At 35.1% G+C, this 17,993-nt stretch overlaps 1 protein-coding gene across 2 annotated transcripts in view; it reads left to right on the top strand.

Annotated features, from left to right (window-relative positions):
* The first annotated feature begins 331 nt into the window (after window positions 1–331).
* The window catches only part of ptenb (phosphatase and tensin homolog B), a 30,793-nt gene continuing 13,131 nt past the window's right edge, over window positions 332–17,993 (top strand). The window contains exon 1 of one of the 2 annotated variants that reach the window (XM_034031231.3): window positions 332–1,290. In XM_034031231.3, coding sequence (XP_033887122.1) covers window positions 1,206–1,290 — 85 coding nt within the window. In that variant the 5' untranslated portion in view covers window positions 332–1,205. The remainder of the gene's footprint in view (window positions 1,291–17,993) is intronic. The other variant, XM_034031232.3, reaches the window with a different exon arrangement.

Raw genomic sequence — 17,993 nt, forward strand, 5'->3', positions numbered from 1 at the left:
ATCCGCAAGGTGATACGCCTGGCTAGCTACCCGGGCTGGCAGTTTACTTTTCTGCTTGCGTAAGCACTTTAACAACTTTGCTGGCTCTCATTGTTCAAAATAATGTCTCTAAAAAATGTTCATTCATATTGGTGACGTAAAAGGCGTGCACTGTGTGCGCGAATATTTAATTTTAACTTGGTTAAGGTTAAATAGGTAAATCAGTTCGTCCATATCCAGCAAATGTCCAAACGTTAACTAATTAGCGCGAAACAAAAAACAAAAATACAGTAATGGAAATTTGCCCAATTTTGAAACACGTGACCTCCCTTTGGCAGAGAAAAGAGTTCCCTGTGGTGCGATTGTGTCCTTCCGCCCTCAGTATAGCAGCGAACAGGTTTTATATGAACGGCTCTGCATCTACTGTAAGCGTTCTATATTAGTTTCAGACATATTTTGCATATTGCATATAATATCGGGTCACTGTGGTTAAATAACCAGTAAAAATAGACGCTGTGGAACTATTGTACGTGGCGGCAGGATATGCGGTGTAAGCCCAGTTTGTCTTTTCTCTCTCGGAAGCCATGATGGAAGTTTGCTAGTTTAGCTGGAGAGAACGGAAAAAGGAAGGGAAATATTCGAGAAATAAAACAAAGATACTTTTAAAACTATATATATATATTTTAACATATATATTTGTTATTTTTGTAAGGTGGAGACGGTCAGTTCCCCCCCCTTGTATCGATTGGTATTTTGACGACGAAGATTGTGAGCTCGGAGGGCTTTGTGGGATTTATATATATATATATATATATATATATATATATATATATATATATATATGTTTGTGCCATAATTTTCTGGTTTTGGAAGCGCTGGAGAGGTTTTTCTCTCCGCTCTTTTCGCCTTAATCACGGCGGCGGCTGCAGATTCAGAGACTTGGGCCGTTTTTAAAACGTTACGGTTCGGGAATTGGACAAATATAAACCTTTTCGCTTGGGGGATTGTGAGAGAAATTGCGGGTTTGTGGAAGCCGGGCCTCTGGCGGAGCAGAGTAAGGCCCTCCTGTGTGAGCCAGCAACAGCCATTCTAATCCAGCTAGCGACGAAAGAGAGATAGAGAAGGGGAGCTGCAAAAATCAGAGCAAAAGGAAGACAGAGGGACATAACCATTTCCAGCCAAGGAGCCAACAATACTTTCTCAATAGAATCGCCCAAAAGACTATCATGGCAATGGCTGGGATCATCAAAGAAATCGTTAGCAGAAACAAAAGGAGATACCAGGAAGATGGATTCGACTTGGACTTGACTTGTATCCATTTTAATAATATTTTGATAGATACGTATTCAACATATTTGATTCAACTCCTTAGTATTACAGGTGCAGATGAGTGGTGGTAGGCATAAAACGTTAATTTGGTACGGTACGCGGAGATGATTATCCATGATTTACTGCGATAAGGTGAGTTGTGTTTTTTTTTTTTTTTTTTTTTTTTTGGATCTGAACAACGATAATTATACTTTGAAAGTTGTTTATATGGATTTGTTTTTAAGAGGAAATTCAAAATGGTGCAGAACACGTTAGTATAATTTAAATGCGACTTGACATTGTATTTATTAATTAATACTCTAAAATAAGTAGGGAGGAGTGTTTTGATTGTTAAATTATTGTTTTTTTTAGATCGCGATGCGAGGCAGAAACGGTCAGTTTCTGTAGTACTAGTGTGATAGGGTCTTGGCCTAGATAAGGTACTGGATCAGATTGAAATTGGAAATCAGTGCTACACAAAGGCATAAAGGCATTGCATCAGCAGCTTGCAGAAAATGTGTGGAATATATCCTGCGTATCACGTGTAAACAAATACCAAACAAGCTTTTATATATATATATATATATATATATATATATATATATATATATATATATATATATATATATATCTCCATTACCCAGTGAGATTTGTCTGCTGTGGGAGTGTGTGTGTATGTATATAATATGTTCTATATAAAGGTTAATGTTTACTCAAGTAAGATTTTTTTTTCTAGTAATAAACATGACTGTATTAAAAGGTACCATCCTTGACCTGAATTATTGACAGATGTTTAGCTTTTGTAAAATATAAAATAAATGTTAGTTGCCAATACTTGACATTTTCCAAGAACCAGAAACTCAATTCTAATAGGCCTGAAGTCCGGTATACTAAGCTATACGCATACACTGGTACATGCAACTCGCTGGTATTAGCCTTGATTACTGACATGCGATTGCTGTAAAAGCAAACATGGTATTGTATTTTTGCTCCACGGTTTAAGTCATCGTTGACTATCAAAGGTTTACAGGCTGGTTTTAGTTTCTGTGCTGTAATGGAGCTCGACAAGGTCTGCTACTCTGTTTGCCTGACAATGAAGAATAGCTCTGGTTAAACACCATTTTTGTGAAGGAAATTAAAGCACAACATGTTGAAATACAAATAGTCAACCAGAACTCATTCCTCTCATTCATGTTGCAGTGATGTATGTTTAAATGCGCCAAGTTTTAACCTCTACAGGGCCAGGCTTCATTTTAGTTTACTTAGAATACTTACTAAAAAAAACTTGACCATAATGTTCGTATTTCCTACATTGGGCACACTGTTTTAGTTATGAAGAGGTTAATTCCAAAATGTCGATTTTGACTTTCATTACCCGAGTTAGTCCATCGTATTTTTTGTGTGAATTTGTTAGTAAATAATTATATAATTATATATAGCTGGCTCTTTGAGCTAATATATATATATATATATATATATATATATATATATTAGCTCAAAGAGCCAGCTGCCCAACGTTTCGATATTTTTAAAATCTGGTATAATTTTGGTTATACTGCAATAAGCAATACAATGAAACCAATACCAATAAGCCTAGTTGGAAATATTATTGCAGTCAAGGTAACTGGACAGCAGGTAAATAGACTGCCTGGTTGTAAGTGGCTTGCAGGAGCATTCATAAATCCTTTGTATCTGTTTGCAAGATGTCAATGTTTAAATGCCTACCAAGCTCAACTATATTGCCTTGTTAAATAACTGCCTAGTCATGCAGTATATCTTACTATGGATGTGAATATTTTTATTTATTTATTTTTTAAAGATCTGAAATACTGTGTGTGCTGAAACGTATTTAATTCTGGACATGATCTAAGCATGCATTTGGTGGCTGAATATTCTGTAGCTGGGTTAATACTTGTATAAATCCATGATGTCTAGTAGCTGTTTGGGTTAATCAAAGCTTGATCCTGATTACTTCTAATATCATATTTGATTAAGCAGAGAAGTTACATTTTCAGCATTTGTCAACATATTACAGTGTACAGCAAAGAAGGAATTTAGTAAATATACTGGCTATATCACTATACAATTAGAAGGTTGTTGCCATCACCGACACCGACTTCCAGAGACTGTTGTAGCGTTTCAGGCATTCTGCGTTGGGTGAAAAATACAGTAGCTTGGTGTCTAAAAATCTCTGCGGGATTTTCCCGCAGTGAAAGTTGCAGATATGCGGCAGCAACTTGGAAAATCAGTGATTCTCGTGCTGAAATTCAAGCCCTGATGAAAGGATATTTTGTGACCTTTAATTTGATGTTACATACATGCAGTACAAACTATCCAGTAGTTACATACATAAATAAAAACAATGAAAAACAGGTGGAAATAGGGCAGGTGGAAATTGTTTGAGTTTAAAGAGTTAAAAAAAAAGAAAAGGAGCACATTTAAAAGAAAAGCACCTTTTTCTTCTGCTGCATGCAAAAACAATGGAAAATGCTTTTTTTTGTGCCATTCTCCCCTAAAATTTTGGAATCCTCCCCTTCTCCCCCCCCCCCCCCCCCCCTTTAGCTACAGCATAGGGGGGAAATCCCCCCAGCTTACACAAATGAAATTAAGTCCTGAATTACTGTGTTCTATGTAGGTTGATGTTGGAATGGTTGACATGTGCCACAGTTGGATTAACTAAAAAAAAAAAAAAAAAAAAAAAGTATGAAATCCAGTGCCACTGTACTTTCCTTTGCCACAAAAGCTAGAAAGCAAGGGTGTACAATTAACAATTTAGATTAGTTTTAATTTTAAAAAGCAGAGAGAGTATGCAGTTTATCTACAAAAGAACAGTATTGGTTTGACTTCAGAAATACAATTTGAAATGTTAATTTATGTAAACTGTTTTTCTGCTTTATAATCACCTTTTTTTTCCCCTTGTAATGGAAAATCCAAATGGTAAAAAGATGTACGACTGTCAATGTGATTTATTCTATGGTATTTTGACGGACAACAATGAAAGATGATGGTTTAAGTTTTATTCAAATCCAGTATAAAGATAAATGAAGCCAAGATTATGCCTTCCGCCCAGCAGTCCATAAAATCTTCCCATTTCATTTGTTGTATCTGTATGGTGAGCCTGTTATCTCTGTGCCAATAACCTTTAAAATCGTATCACTTCTCTGGTTATTTAATAGTGTATCTGTGTTCTAGGAATTGGCCCGTGTAACACCCCTGACAACGTCCTGACAACTGTAGCATTCTTATCCAGTTAGCGCACTGGTATTTGTCACATGACTCTGTCTGATGCAGTGAAACGAAGGGTAAAATGGACACTATGACAGCCAAAATATATAAACAAACTGGAATTACAAGCTACTCTACTCACCAAGATTCACATTTTGTTATCTTGTTGTTACCTTTATTAAATCATTAATGTTATTTCCCAACACAGGAAAAAAATTGAATACAATATTCTTTATCACTGACTTGGATTTAAAAAAAGCAAAAAAAAAAAAGCTCTGTAGCCCCGATGGTTTGTATAAACGTAGCATGTTAACATCGCTGACATTCTTTTAATGTGATTAATAATGTACCAGTAATTTTATTTTAAATATATGGTGCTTGCTTGTGACTTGCAGTACCAAGTGCAGCAACAGTCTCAAGTCCAAACTACTGCTAATGTTGGCTCATACAGCACTATGCAATCAGCATGGCAAAGCAACATTGATTTTTTAAAATGTATTTTAATTTTTTAAATAAGGAACCAAGATTTAAATTAACATTTGCAATTGAAACAAAACTGAAACTGATGCACTTTTTTTTTGGGCGGGGGGGGGGGGGGGGGGGGCCTTGTACTGAGTTCAAGAAATAGAATCTAGCCAGAATACTGGGTGCAGCACGCCACAAATCGGTACTGTACTTGTAATTCTACTTTTATTCACAATCTCATTGCTATTATTGTTAGTGGTAGTGACAAATACTGTAATAATAAAGAAAATCAAAGAATAAAAACAGTACTAATTATTAATAATTTAGCTAATGCCTTTATCCAAGGTGACTTCCTTAACTTACTCCAGCAGCTTATATTGTTCGTTTTGGATTGTCCTTTTATTATAGCGAACAAAAGGCTTTGGACCCAAGTAGGGTTGTTATAGTGATGGTGTACTGTATTTAGTATTTGACTTGTATGTTTAATGTATGACACTTGCACATTTGTACTATTGGTACCATTATACTATCCTATTTTGGCACAAGTATACTTGCAGTATACAACTTTTTATATTCTCTTTGTTAATAATGCAATGTAGTTCTCAAATATTGGACATTTCATAGATTGTATCTTACTTCTCTTTTGCATGCCTGCATTGTCTCTTGCTAGATATGCATCTCCATGTTCTGACAAACCAGGTGCAATTTCTGCTCTGGATCAAAAAGCTCTAATGCTCTGCGGCTGCCTGCCTATGTGGATAACTATTGAAAAACTAGTTGGAAAAAGTATGGAATTGATGTTGAGAAAGTGTATGAACCCTGATAAGAAATGTTGCCTTGAGGCTCTTCCCTTTCCATTTTCCCCATATGTATGTATGTATGTATGCTTCCTACCCTTCTGGTTTAATTTTTAATTTTTAAACTTTAGTTCCATTTGTGCATGCGAGGGTGGGTTTAAGAGCCTCTTAATGTCACAATAGTTGGGCTTAAGAGTACCAACTGAGTACTGCTAGTAATGGTCTTTTAATGTTAGTTGAATGCCTTGCTGTGGTGTGCTGCTGAGGATGAAAATTTACAATGATTCAAAAATCATGACTTTGCTATCTGATGGAATCATTCCATTCTTCCATCAGTGCAATGTGCCGTGGGTCCAGAATAGGGATAAGGGATATTTAAACTTTGGATATAATCAGTCAAGTTTACTTTTAGTAATATGCTGATTTTACTGTTTCAAATTGCAACACAGTGGTCTTGCAGTGCTAGATAATGTGACTTTCTGGTATGTCATCTTAGTAATGTATTAAGTTGTCTGCCACTGCAGTCTTATGCATTTACAAAAACAAAATATTTTCTTTTTATTTGAAACTTCTTCAATTAGGCTTGTATTGGGGAAGACAAATATGCAAAAATTGTCTGCAATTTTTCTGTTCTTTGTATTTTTGTAGCCTGTGCCCTGTCTGCATACGTTCTATAGCAAAAGCACCATGGCTTTTAGAACTGGTCTCCTAAACTCTGCATTTAAAGTGTTCCTTAAAGTACATATTTAACTGAATAAAAAACATCTGAGAAACATTGTCACCATAATGAGAACAAGTAATTTTTAAATGAAAACTGTAGCCCATTTTAGCTGTAGTGACACCAAGCTAAACAGGCATGTTGCAGTAGGAAGTTTCAAATGACAGCCTAGGAAGAATCTTTTTCAAAAGTGAAATTGTTCTGCAGTTTATTTTCTGTAGCAATATGTATTGTGTTGTGATAATACCGTGAAGACCCTGTATGAACATCATCTATTCTGCATAACATGGGCACACTGTTCTGGTCACTAACTGCATTGGGTTATTGTGTGACTTGTTTGATTATACCCTTTAACCTCTGCAGCCATGGTCTTACTACATTATTTATTTGGCAGGTGCCTTTATCCAAGGCCCCATACTGCACTATCGATCATGTGATGGTGCATGCTCTTGTAGACTGCACTCCTCCCAATTTACCAAATGATTAGAGTAATGAGGAATCCCAAATGTTTCCCACTATTGCCCGTTAGTATTAGAAAGGTTGTGTGTGTGTTTTCTTTAACACAGTTGATTTTTACTGGTCCGTAGAGATGCATCGATTTATTGATCATCCGTCCTTAAATTTCCAGAGCTTCCATATCATATTGGTGCATCAGATTAGAGCCTGGTCTAAAGTCTTAAATTGGCACAGTTTGCATTAAAATGATGATTATGTAGTTATGCTTAGATTGGTGCTAGTACGGTAGGTAGCCAACTATTATGCACAGCAGCGTTTTTAGTTATTGGATCTTCTGATAATGTATGTTCTACTTGGTATGAGTCTTTTTGAGACCTAACAAACTGCTAATCAGTCACTTAAGTACCATCTAAAAATGTTATTGACTCATCACCTTTTATTTCTGCAGCAGAGAAAAGAAATCTAGTGAAATGATCTCTGTGGTTTACTAAAGGTTATTCGGTCTATGTGAATGCTATTTGTCCCAACATTTAAATACCTGCTGTATTAAATGTGTTTCTGCAACATTTAGTGTAAACATGGCTGGTATAAAGCTTGGTGGACCATTTATATTTTTAAAGGATTATTATTATTGACTCCTGACCTATGTTAAGCAGTTTAATTTCCTAGCTGTTCATGCTATGGTCAGAATAGAGACTTCCTAAAGATCTATAATTGTTATAATGGCAGGTATTGCATCAGCTTCTAGTAGGGTGCTTCTGCTTTAGTGACTGTTTAGTTGTGGAAATTCTGTTTGGAAGGAATTTGGTAAGGTCACTACAACATGTAGGATTGTAATGAAGGGTACATTTTGATCTTCGAAGGTTCTGACCTTCGATAGTACTAATTTGCATAATTTACTGGTGAATGCCACCATAGCTACTAGTTTTTTATTTGATTGAAAATCTTATTTACAGGTTAAGCCATATAAATGGAATAAAACATTTACATGTAGTTTAAAAATGTCATAACAGTAATCATGTTTTTATAATTTAAATAAAAATACACATTGTTTATGTACACTTAATTAGATCCTGTTTGCGATGCTTCTACATAGCCTATACAGTAGTGTTGGACAATAATGCAATTTTCTATTGATTTAATTTATCTATCACGATAATCATGACTTATCCGCTGAATAAAATATAACATTTCTTGTAACATGTCTTGTTATTGCTAACTTGTTTACAAAATCAAAAAGAAAACAGCATTTAAAAAAAAAAAAAATTCAGTTCATATAAGTTCTAAATTGCAATTTTTAAAGAATATCAGCTGTTGAACAACTTTTTTTGCATAATGCAGGAAAACCCGATGTATCTTTTATAACATTTATTCCCCTGGTCCCATCCTAGTATGTTGAAAATAAATGCACTTTTTCTTCAAAAAGCAACATAGCTCAAGGTGCAGTGCTCAGTTTTCGAAATTAAAGTTATTAGTGTTGGCGTATAGTTTCATACTTTTTCTACCTTAACATTTCTCTTTCAACATCTTGTACACTAGGTATGCAGTACATAATTTATTGAAACAGTACAACCGCCAGACGTAACCACGAGCGAGTGAACCTTTGAACACAGCCCTAACAACGTGTATGTGTAACTTAGTGCTGTGTTTAAAAGGGGAGAGTTATGTTATCCAGAAATCCTCAGTGTAGGGCTGAGAATAACTGATATCGTGCTGCAGGTTGCAGGATGTAACTGAACCCCGATGAGGTCACATCTGCTCGGTGTTTTAAACAGTGTTGTGTTAACACCAATGGTAAAGTCTTAAATCATTTTGGAAGTTTTTAGATTAGACAAAAAAAAATTACAATCATTGATTCAGATGTGTATTCAAAATCAAATCACATTGGCCCACCTGCTTCTACAAATGTGTTTATTTTGCAGAGTCAAATTTCTGACTCCTTGCATAGCATTTTATGTATTTCTAACTTTGTTGGAACCACATGATCTTCCTACTTCACCTGAAGTGACTCGCATTGTGTGTGTTTAGTGCATCACCAAATATTCTATAGAGATGCTTGAGATACCATACATATATAATTAGTGCTGGGACGAACACAGGATTTTCATGTTCGGATATTTGCACATAATTTAAATATTTGTTTAGATTTGTTCGTTTTTCAAAGTCATTTGTATTGTTCTGAACTCAGGCAGACAGCAGGGGGTGTGGCCTTGGCCCCTGTGTGTGCCTTTATTTTACAGCAAGACCTTACAATATGTAACACGTTAAAATAAAATAAAATATCCCAGGAGTAAAGAATAAGTTGTGTAGGACCCCAGTGAATTAACTACAAAACAAAGGATGCCAAATAGCAGTTCAAGGTAAACGTTGTTTTGTTTATTCCTGAAATAAAATAATAATCAACTTTGTCTTCATTCCTTGCCATTGCCGTTTCTTCACAGTAAACAGTGGCCATCGTCACGTTTTCATAAAGTAATAACATGAGGTTTACTTGTGCCTTTTTGTAGCTGAACAAGGAAATGGAATCTTTCTTTTGAAATCTAGCTTTAAACACTTCAAATAAAACAAACATGGAAATGGCGTTCTAAAGTGAAAGGGTAAAAAATAACTCCGTTTTTGTTCTTGTTTATTACGTTCCACATAACAAAGTTGCAACAAAATATGTAAAATACAATCTATATAAAAATCGCTACACAACATTTTCAGGAAGTTGGGTACTCTTTAAGCAAGGCATTTCAGTCCCATGAGATCCTTGCTCGCTCTAAAGCAGCACCACACATTTTTGTCCCAGATGGCTTTCCATAGAGATCACCAAGGGTGCGCGTGCATAATTTGGTTTATTTACTTTTTGCTATCTAAAACTTTTATATAGAAGCTTGAGAGCAGCTGTGTTGATTCTGTGTGCCCTTTTTTTTTTTTTTTTTAATTTATATTAATCTCACATCACACAGAGTTCTTTCATTTGCCATTTTTTGAAACTGTCGAGCAAATTCTGGTGAGGCGGTAAATAAGTGCAAGGTATTTTTGTCATTTGTAGTGAGTACAACATCTCATTTTTGTATCCAAAATACATGTCAAATATTCCTTCGGATATTTGTCCCAGTCCCATATAATATAAATAAAAAATTAGGGGTGCACTGAAATATTTTCTTGGCCGATGGTTGTCTACCTATATCAGCCGATACCGATAATAGATAATAGTGCAGGTAAGCTATTGTAATCTACTAGAACAAGACAAAGGGCCTATATTTAAACCCTCACAATTTGTGTAAAAAAGTGCCTCCCATTTTCTGTTCTGAATGCCCCTTTATCTAATCTCTATTTGTGACCCCTGGTCCTTATTTCTTTTTTCAGGTCAAAAAAGTCCCCTGGGGCGACATTGTCTATACCTTTTGGGATTTTGAATGCTTGAATCAGATCACCGCATAGTAGTCTTTGTTCAAGACTGAATAGATTCAGTTCTTTTAGCCTGTCTGCATACGCCATGCCTTTTACTTATTGCATTTACTTCAGAAAATGAATACAAAGAATGACAGTATTACATTGTGTGCTTGACAGCAATTTATACATTTGTTTTACAACAGTTACACAAATAACATTTTTAATTTGTACTAATAAACACTTCTGTAGAAAAAATGTGACATTACCTTTCATAGCCACTTGCTGTCAAACCTTGCGTATTATAACTTCTACCTATACTGTACAGTACTAAAGAAAAGTAGCCTATGCAACATCAATTATAACAATGTTCATTAAGTTCTTATTTTAAACATACGCTGCTTAAAAATGCAGCACAACTTATTGTTCACTTTAATCAAAAAAAGATATCCTAAAAATACTACATTTCCAGTTACAAAATTCAGTCAAACTTGAATTTGTTACTTAACAAAACCTGGCATAGTAATCAATTTCTGCTTCAAAATGCTGCAGAATACACCTGCAACCAATGCAGATTAAGCAAGATAAACAAAGATTACAAAAGGCTACTTTGAAGTACATTGTGTAATGACCCGGCAGTCTGCGCTAACTAGAGGACTTGTTTTGCTGTTTGGATGCAGAGTGTTGAGCAGCACGGGGCAGGTGAACACTCCAGTGTCTTAAATTCTGCTCCCAGTTCATCGTTGTATTTAATGTAGCAATCAAGGCTGTTCTGCTGCACACAACTTTGCTATCCTATTGTTGTCTTCAGATATTAAAAAAAAATATTTGCCGTAGGTTGATCACATGTTACATAGCACTGGGAAAATGACTCTGTGTTCTTGCGTCATTAATAAGCATGCCTGACCAAACATTCAGTTCTGTGCTGGAAGAAATTTATGCATAAATATTGGTGTACATTATCGGCTAAAATAACAAACTGCTGATTTGCTGAAAATCTGTTTGGTAGTTTTTAAAGTTACATAATTGTGTAAAATTAGTTTTTACAGATTATTCAGACAATTTTTTGCACTCAAATAACAAAAAAACGGCTGTGAATTTAAATACCTCCTTTGGTAGGCTGGTAGAACGCGTTAACGTAGTGCCTTTTTGTGGAACTAACAAAATCGATAAAGTTACTGAGAGATTTGGGCTTTTCTCCGCGTGCGTGGTTAGTTTTTTCATAACTATGAAAATACGCCTCCGCACTTCGGTCAAATGTTAGAACATTCGGTCGCCCAATGATTCTCATGTTAACTTGTGTCTGAGCCGAGCTTAGGAGTGATCCAGAGTGTAACTGCAGGCCGGAGACCAGCTACACAGTACCTCTCTTTTACAAAGCAAGGGCTGCATTAAAAAACAAAATAATTACAAAAACCTGTAATAGAAAAATATTATACTTATCAATTTTTTGGCCTAGTGTAAGCAGCAGTATAAAGCTGAACATACAGCAGCAACGTGTGTTTATGATAATAGATTAACCGTGTTTATTATGTTTTATTTGTATAATTTAAGAGAATCAGGAACTTATTTTTGTAATACTGCGTAAGCCTTGTTGCTTTTGCTAGGGGGATTTAGTCTAAAAAGTAAAGTTGTTTACTTACAGCATTATTTGACGTTATTTCCTGCTTTGCTGTTGTGGTTTAGACTGGAGACAGACACACAAGATGGCAACGTAAACAAGGTTGAACTGTTACATGAGATGGTAGAATTTATTTTGGCTTAAATGAAACATATTTCATTGATTAACAATGCATCAGAGTCCTTAAATACCCATGCTTACACAAGCTACGTATATACATTCACACAAAATCTCACTCGCTGTCGGTTGTACATTAAATTAAAAATCCAGTGTTGTGTGAAAAAAAAGACTTGCAAGTCCAGTCATTTCAGAACCGCATTCAACAACAGCTCATCTTATTTGAAAGGCAGCAATTTTTCAGTGGCAGTTTTCATAGTTCAAAACAAAAATTGCAATACTGAGGTAAGCATATCTTATGTTCAAAATTTAATCCTGGGTACAATTTCCTACAGTTACAATTCCATCTTAAAGTTGAGCACAGTGTTGGCATTTTGTGAATCTTGAAACATGTATTTTTTGTGACAATTAAGAGTTCAGTTGCACTGGGTAAGGGCTTCTGGTATGAAAAATAATAATTCAACAGGAATTAACGAGTTCTGTACTTGGTCTCCGTAAATTAAACCATCTTATTTGCATGCTGTATAAATACACCAATTCTTGCTCCCAACCAAAATTATACACATCATTATAATTTAAAAAACAACATTTTCAAGATAGAAGACTTAACAGGAGGGGCGGGCATTAAAAAAACCACACACACACACACACAATATGCTACGTGGGATAAGGGCCTCGTCCCTATACTGTAGCATTTTGCTTCCTATCGTGAATGAGGTAATATTATCGTTATATATATATATATATATATATATATTATATATTATATATAAAAAAATATATAAATGGACACTGTAGGCTATAAACGGGTCACAGACTACTGTATTGTGCAAGTTATTTGCTATGCAGATGTGCACTCTCCAGTAGCACATCTGACCAGTGGAATAGTCCAGTCAATTACATATTTCTATGCTAATATTGCAAATCAGTTTTTACAGCATTTATTTGATGCATTTGTAAAATATTGTTCCATTCAACTTTTTTTGTTTTATTATTCCACATAATTGCACAGACTCCACATAAGTAAACAGAAAATTCAAATACACTGTCTGTTAATGAGAAGTCTATGTATACATGTAATATATTAAATGTGATCATACTTGGAAATGTTTGCTTTAATAATACAGGATGTTGCAAATACAAAGAAGGTTTGCAAACCTAAAACTTACTCAGAGAAACCTACAATGGAAAAAAATTATGTACTTTCCATTGCAAATGTATGCAGATATTTTAACACTGCATTCCAATAAAAAAAACAAAAAACTGGAAATTAAAAAGTAAACTAAGTTTTAAGTGACAGTAAGAGCTGACAAAGCCGAAATAGACGGGAAATTGTCAAGTAAGGCCGCCACTGCGCTCTTACTTCACCCATGTTCTGACTAGGCTTTCCAGCACACACTGCTTAACTGCTACAGTAGGTGGGTTCACTTCAGACAACATAGGTAGTCAGTTTGCAAGTAACTGCACAATTCATTCAAATACAATAACATCTCAAATCTCTTTCTCATACAGTACACCTTACCATGAAACAAGCTTATTTTAAACTAAAATAAAGAACTACTGCTAGATTGAAAAATCTTGGTTGTCACACACTAGTACTCGGTTTCATTGCGAAATTGGATTAGAAAATGCTGACTTCTTGAACTAATTAACAATCCCATTTGACACGAATATGTATTTTTCAGTACACAGCTATGGCCAAAAGTTTTATATCTCTTATATCTCTTTTTTTTATATAAATAAAAAAAAATCTTAATTTACATATTTTTATTTAACATCATGTAATTAAAGAAACTACAAAATAATAGCGCAAAAGTCTACTGGTAGCCATAATAGTAGTACAGTATTTCATGTTAGATTTCAAAATGTAGCATTGTTAAATTTGTCTTTTTCGTTTTAAGTTTATGGAAAACTACAAAGTGGTATGTAATTCAATATGGTAACGTAACATTTTTCAGCATGTTTCATTCAGCTTTATGAAGCAAAATTAGTTCATTCTGTAGGGTGATGCAAAACATTTGGGCATAGCTGTAAATAGTAAACACATGTATGTGTTGGGGGTCGTAATAAAATATAATTCTTTTAAAATGACTTGAGCTGCCTATCGATAAATGGAATGCTAAGTAGCCTATTGGCTTTCTGTGCACAGCAGTGATGAATGTACTGTAGGAAGTGAAATTCTAATCATGCACAGAGTTAATACACATTAATACGGGGACAGTCTTGTTTCTAGCAGTTTGACTTCGGTACATGGTTAGTTCTCCATATAGGTGAATAATTGTGCTCATGTTAAAACGATACCTGCTATGAATCACATCATCAGAATACAGAGCAAGTCTCGGCTCAAAAAGCTCATCTACCGGTATGTTTGTGTTTAAGGAAACCTGTGGTGTTTAAGGGAGAGGGTTGTTGGACACAGTTAGTCAATATGTTTATTGTACTGTGTACAATAAAATAGTTTTACAGTTAGTTTTAATATTTTTTGGTATGGCTTAAGTTTTTCCAGTGTGGCTTAAATGCTAAGTTATTTTAGCCGCAGTGGCTGACTAAATGAAAGTCTTAAAGGAAACGTAGGTTGTTTAATTATTATTATTAATTAACTCTGTTTGCCAAAAGATGTGCAAACAAATGTAGTTCAAAAATGAATAGACCAACAGTACAGCTATATGATGTATCTCTATTTTGTAAATACTTAGGAACTTCTTTATAATCCACTAAAGTTCAATTTTTTCTGTTGAAAAACTGCTTTTGCGTTGGCAGTACAAGATCAAAGTAAACCATAGTGTACCTACACAATATAGTTCATGATCACAGCTCTGATTGTGGTTAATGCAGGGAGTAAATTGGTATACTTCACACTGACTGCCTGAAGGTTTGTCTTGGTGAGGGGTTTTTGTATAGAACCTGGCTACTTACAACAGTCCATTTTTAAATAGACCTTTTAGGAGTACAGTTGGCCCTCATTTATCCCTTTCCAAACATTAAGTTTACCATAACATGTACAGCTTTAGTTCATCTACAATTTAACTTACAGTACTGGAAAATCTTTTGAATGGCTTTTCAACTGTGGAAAACCTGCATAATAAAGCAACAAACAATATAATTGAGCTACTTGTACAGTTCAGTAGTTACTGACTGACATGCGCGTTCCTGCCGCTTCCTGTTTGTTTTTAACCCAGTCTCATATCTTGAGACGGATAAGCGAGTTAATAACAAGCAATATGGGCAGCAGTGTGGAGTAGTGGTTAGGGCTTTGGACTCTTGACCGGAGGGTCATGGGTTCAATCCCTGGTAGGGGACACTGCTGCTGTACCCTTAAGCAAGGTACTTTACCTAGATTGCTCCAGTAAAAACCCGACTGTATAAATGGGTAATTGTATGTAAAATAATGTGATATCTTGTAACAATTGTAAGTCGCCCTGGATAAGGGCGTCTGCTAAGAAATAAATAATAATAATAATATTGTGTTTGCGTAACAAACAGTCATAAGTCGGAAAAGGCATGCGATGGTTATATCTAGCATTTTATAGTAGAATCAATCTGTTACAGTACTGATTGATTGACAGGCATGGGTGCTGCCTGTGTCTTAGAAAAGACTTTGCTTCAGTTCTGCCTATTGTATTTTAGATGTTGTTGTTGTTAACTTTATTGATATTGATATAAGGCCACTGCATAAGATTCTTTTTAATGTATGGTTTACTTGGTGGACCAGTTTTTTTTTTTTTGGTGGGGAACTGAAAACTTCATCTGGATAAGTGATCCGGATGTTGTGATTTGATTTTATCTGGATCGTTTTGATCCGGCTTTTCAGAAAATGTCACTGCTGGATTACATTTATCCAGATTACAAATAATTACGATTACAAATGTTACATATTTATTTTAAAAAAAGTAATTTCGATCACAGAATTACAAAATCCAGATCACTGTTTTCCAGACTGGTTTTGATAAACCAGCCCCTGGAGTACTAAATGCCTGAAAAGTTCAAATGATCTGCAGATCATTGTAAATCTACTTAATTCAGATTATGCAGCTGCTATCGGCATGCATTAGGTTGTGATGGTGGTTCAGATTACAGGTCAATTGGGACCAAGAAGGTCCAGATGAGTGAGAATCTACTGTATTAAATCTCTTGTTGCTGGACTGAGGATTATGTGAATGTGCTGGTCTGCTTGTCTTCAGTGTCCTGAAATGTCCCTTTTTATAAGTGATAGGTGCACTATTTAGTTAGTGTGGTTTACCTGAAATCTAATGCTGATAGCAATAGTAATACAATAACAAAAGCAGTGGCGCTTAATAAATATTGTGTAGTCCTATAAAACCTGCCTTGATGGTGCTCCGTGTGCACTCTGTGCTGCCACACATTGGAATCAACCCCCATTCATGTGGGACTCGAGCATTAACTTTATTTTTGGTACTATGTTCCTTATTCAGATAGTCACTGTCTTGTATATTGTATTCTGTCTTATTCTAGAGAATGCACTTTGACTTGATAACACTAAAAATACCAAGCTTCTGCAGCTGTGATTTTTATTGTATTTTTTAAAATATTTTTTAGAGGTGCAGCGATAAAGATTCTTGGCCGATACCAGTAGCCGATGGTTATCTACCCATCGGCTGAAACTGATAGGATACCGATAATAAATACAGTGCAGGTAAACTACCAGAACAAGAAATAGGGCCTATATTTAAACTGTTATAATTAAGATATCATTTACTTGTATTTGACAAACACGAACAGGTATTGTTTACTTGTTGCATTTACTTCAGAAAATGAATACAAAGAATAACGTAGTATTATATGGTGTGCTTGTCAGCAATTTTATACATTTGTTTTACAACAGTCTCACATTGCATTTGTACTAGTAAAAACACTTCTGTAGAAAATATATAATGTGACTAACTTTTTTCTAGCCACTACTGTTAAACATTGCGTATTATAACTTCGACCTGTACTGTAACTTAAAGTAGAAAAAAAAAATGTAGCCTACGCAATGTCAACTACAACAATGTTTGTTAAATTCTTATTTTAAGCATACACTGCTTAAAAATGCAGCCCAACTTAAATTTGTTCACCTTAATCAAAAACAAAGATGTCATGAAAACATCCAGTTATAAAATTGTTAAACTTGAATTTGTTACTAAAGACGTCAAAATGCTGCCGAATACACCCACAACCAATGCAGATTAAGCAAGATAAACAAAAACATAAATTATAAAAGGTAATTCCCACTTAACATTTAGAGAGCCCACAACTCCTTGGAAGTTAGGGAGGTGGTGGTGGTTGTTGTCGTTGCTGCTGTAGTCTTGGTTTTAAAGTGCTTTTTCAGCTAAACTGTTTACAGTCAAGGATTTGATCAAGTGAGCTACGGAAGAGGAGCTGAGGTGATCTCAAGTTGCCAGAGAGAGAGACGGAGCAGAGACATTGCAGAGGCAGTTTTGTAACTAACCGCGCATCGATACTGAAGTTCAACAATAAGTTTCTTTGTTAATAGTCTTAATACCCCTATATTACAGTTTTGTCAGCCTGAAACCAACTACAAAGTATTACTTAGGGTGAATGTTAGTCTGGTAACTGTATAGGCTACTGTATGCTAAACTTCAATGGTTTTTAGGATTCAACCTTTTTTATATATTTTTTTAAAGCATCAGAATAATATTCTACTCGCGGTTCATCGTCAAATTTAATATAGCATAAAGTCTGTTCTGCTGCACGCAACTCTCTATCCTATTGTCTTCAGATATTTAAAAAAAAAAAATCCAAACAGCTCTTTTGAGACGTATTTAGTGCATTTTGGTGGCACGTTCTTGTGTCATAAGCGCACCTGACCAAATATTCAGTTCTGTGCTGGAAGAAATTCAAGCATGGGTATCAGTGTACAGCTAAAATAACACTGACGATTTGTATTTTTTTCCCTTATCAGTGCCAT

Source organism: Acipenser ruthenus, chromosome 13, assembly GCF_902713425.1.
Source record: "Acipenser ruthenus chromosome 13, fAciRut3.2 maternal haplotype, whole genome shotgun sequence".
Classification (NCBI taxonomy): Eukaryota; Metazoa; Chordata; class Actinopteri; order Acipenseriformes; family Acipenseridae; genus Acipenser; species Acipenser ruthenus.